The sequence below is a fragment of the Pterocles gutturalis genome, unplaced genomic scaffold (genome assembly GCF_000699245.1).
Source record: "Pterocles gutturalis isolate BGI_N339 unplaced genomic scaffold, ASM69924v1 scaffold30157, whole genome shotgun sequence".
NCBI classification, from domain to species: Eukaryota; Metazoa; Chordata; class Aves; order Pterocliformes; family Pteroclidae; genus Pterocles; species Pterocles gutturalis.
In genome coordinates this window covers 3,201-3,414 of record NW_010113716.1, presented here as the reverse complement: position 1 = coordinate 3,414, position 214 = coordinate 3,201, and the positions used below count along the sequence as shown (strand labels likewise).

The 214-nt window shown below is 60.7% G+C and overlaps 1 protein-coding gene across 1 annotated transcript in view; it reads right to left on the bottom strand.

Moving 5' to 3' along the window:
* Positions 1-6: 6 nt before the first annotated feature.
* Positions 7-214, bottom strand: part of FAM57A (family with sequence similarity 57, member A) — a gene marked incomplete at both ends in the record, with an annotated part of 3,051 nt that continues 2,843 nt past the window's right edge. Inside the window, one exon of the mRNA XM_010074613.1 lies at positions 7-136. Coding sequence (XP_010072915.1) covers positions 7-136 — 130 coding nt within the window. The remainder of the gene's footprint in view (positions 137-214) is intronic.

Here is a 214-nt window from a genome sequence, read left to right as displayed (position 1 = left end):
CCATGTAAACGGGGATGCCCACCTGCCTGCCGTAGGCCGCGTACATGAAGGGGAAGAGGAGGATACGGCAGAGGAAGAAGGTCACCAGGATGAGGATCCCGTTCACCTTGTGCAGGAGCGTGTCCTGCATTTTGAGCTGGGGAAGGAAGAAGGCGAAGGTGGGGTGAGCATTGGGCGAGCAGCACCCCATCGCTGCGTGGGTGTCGGCTGTGCT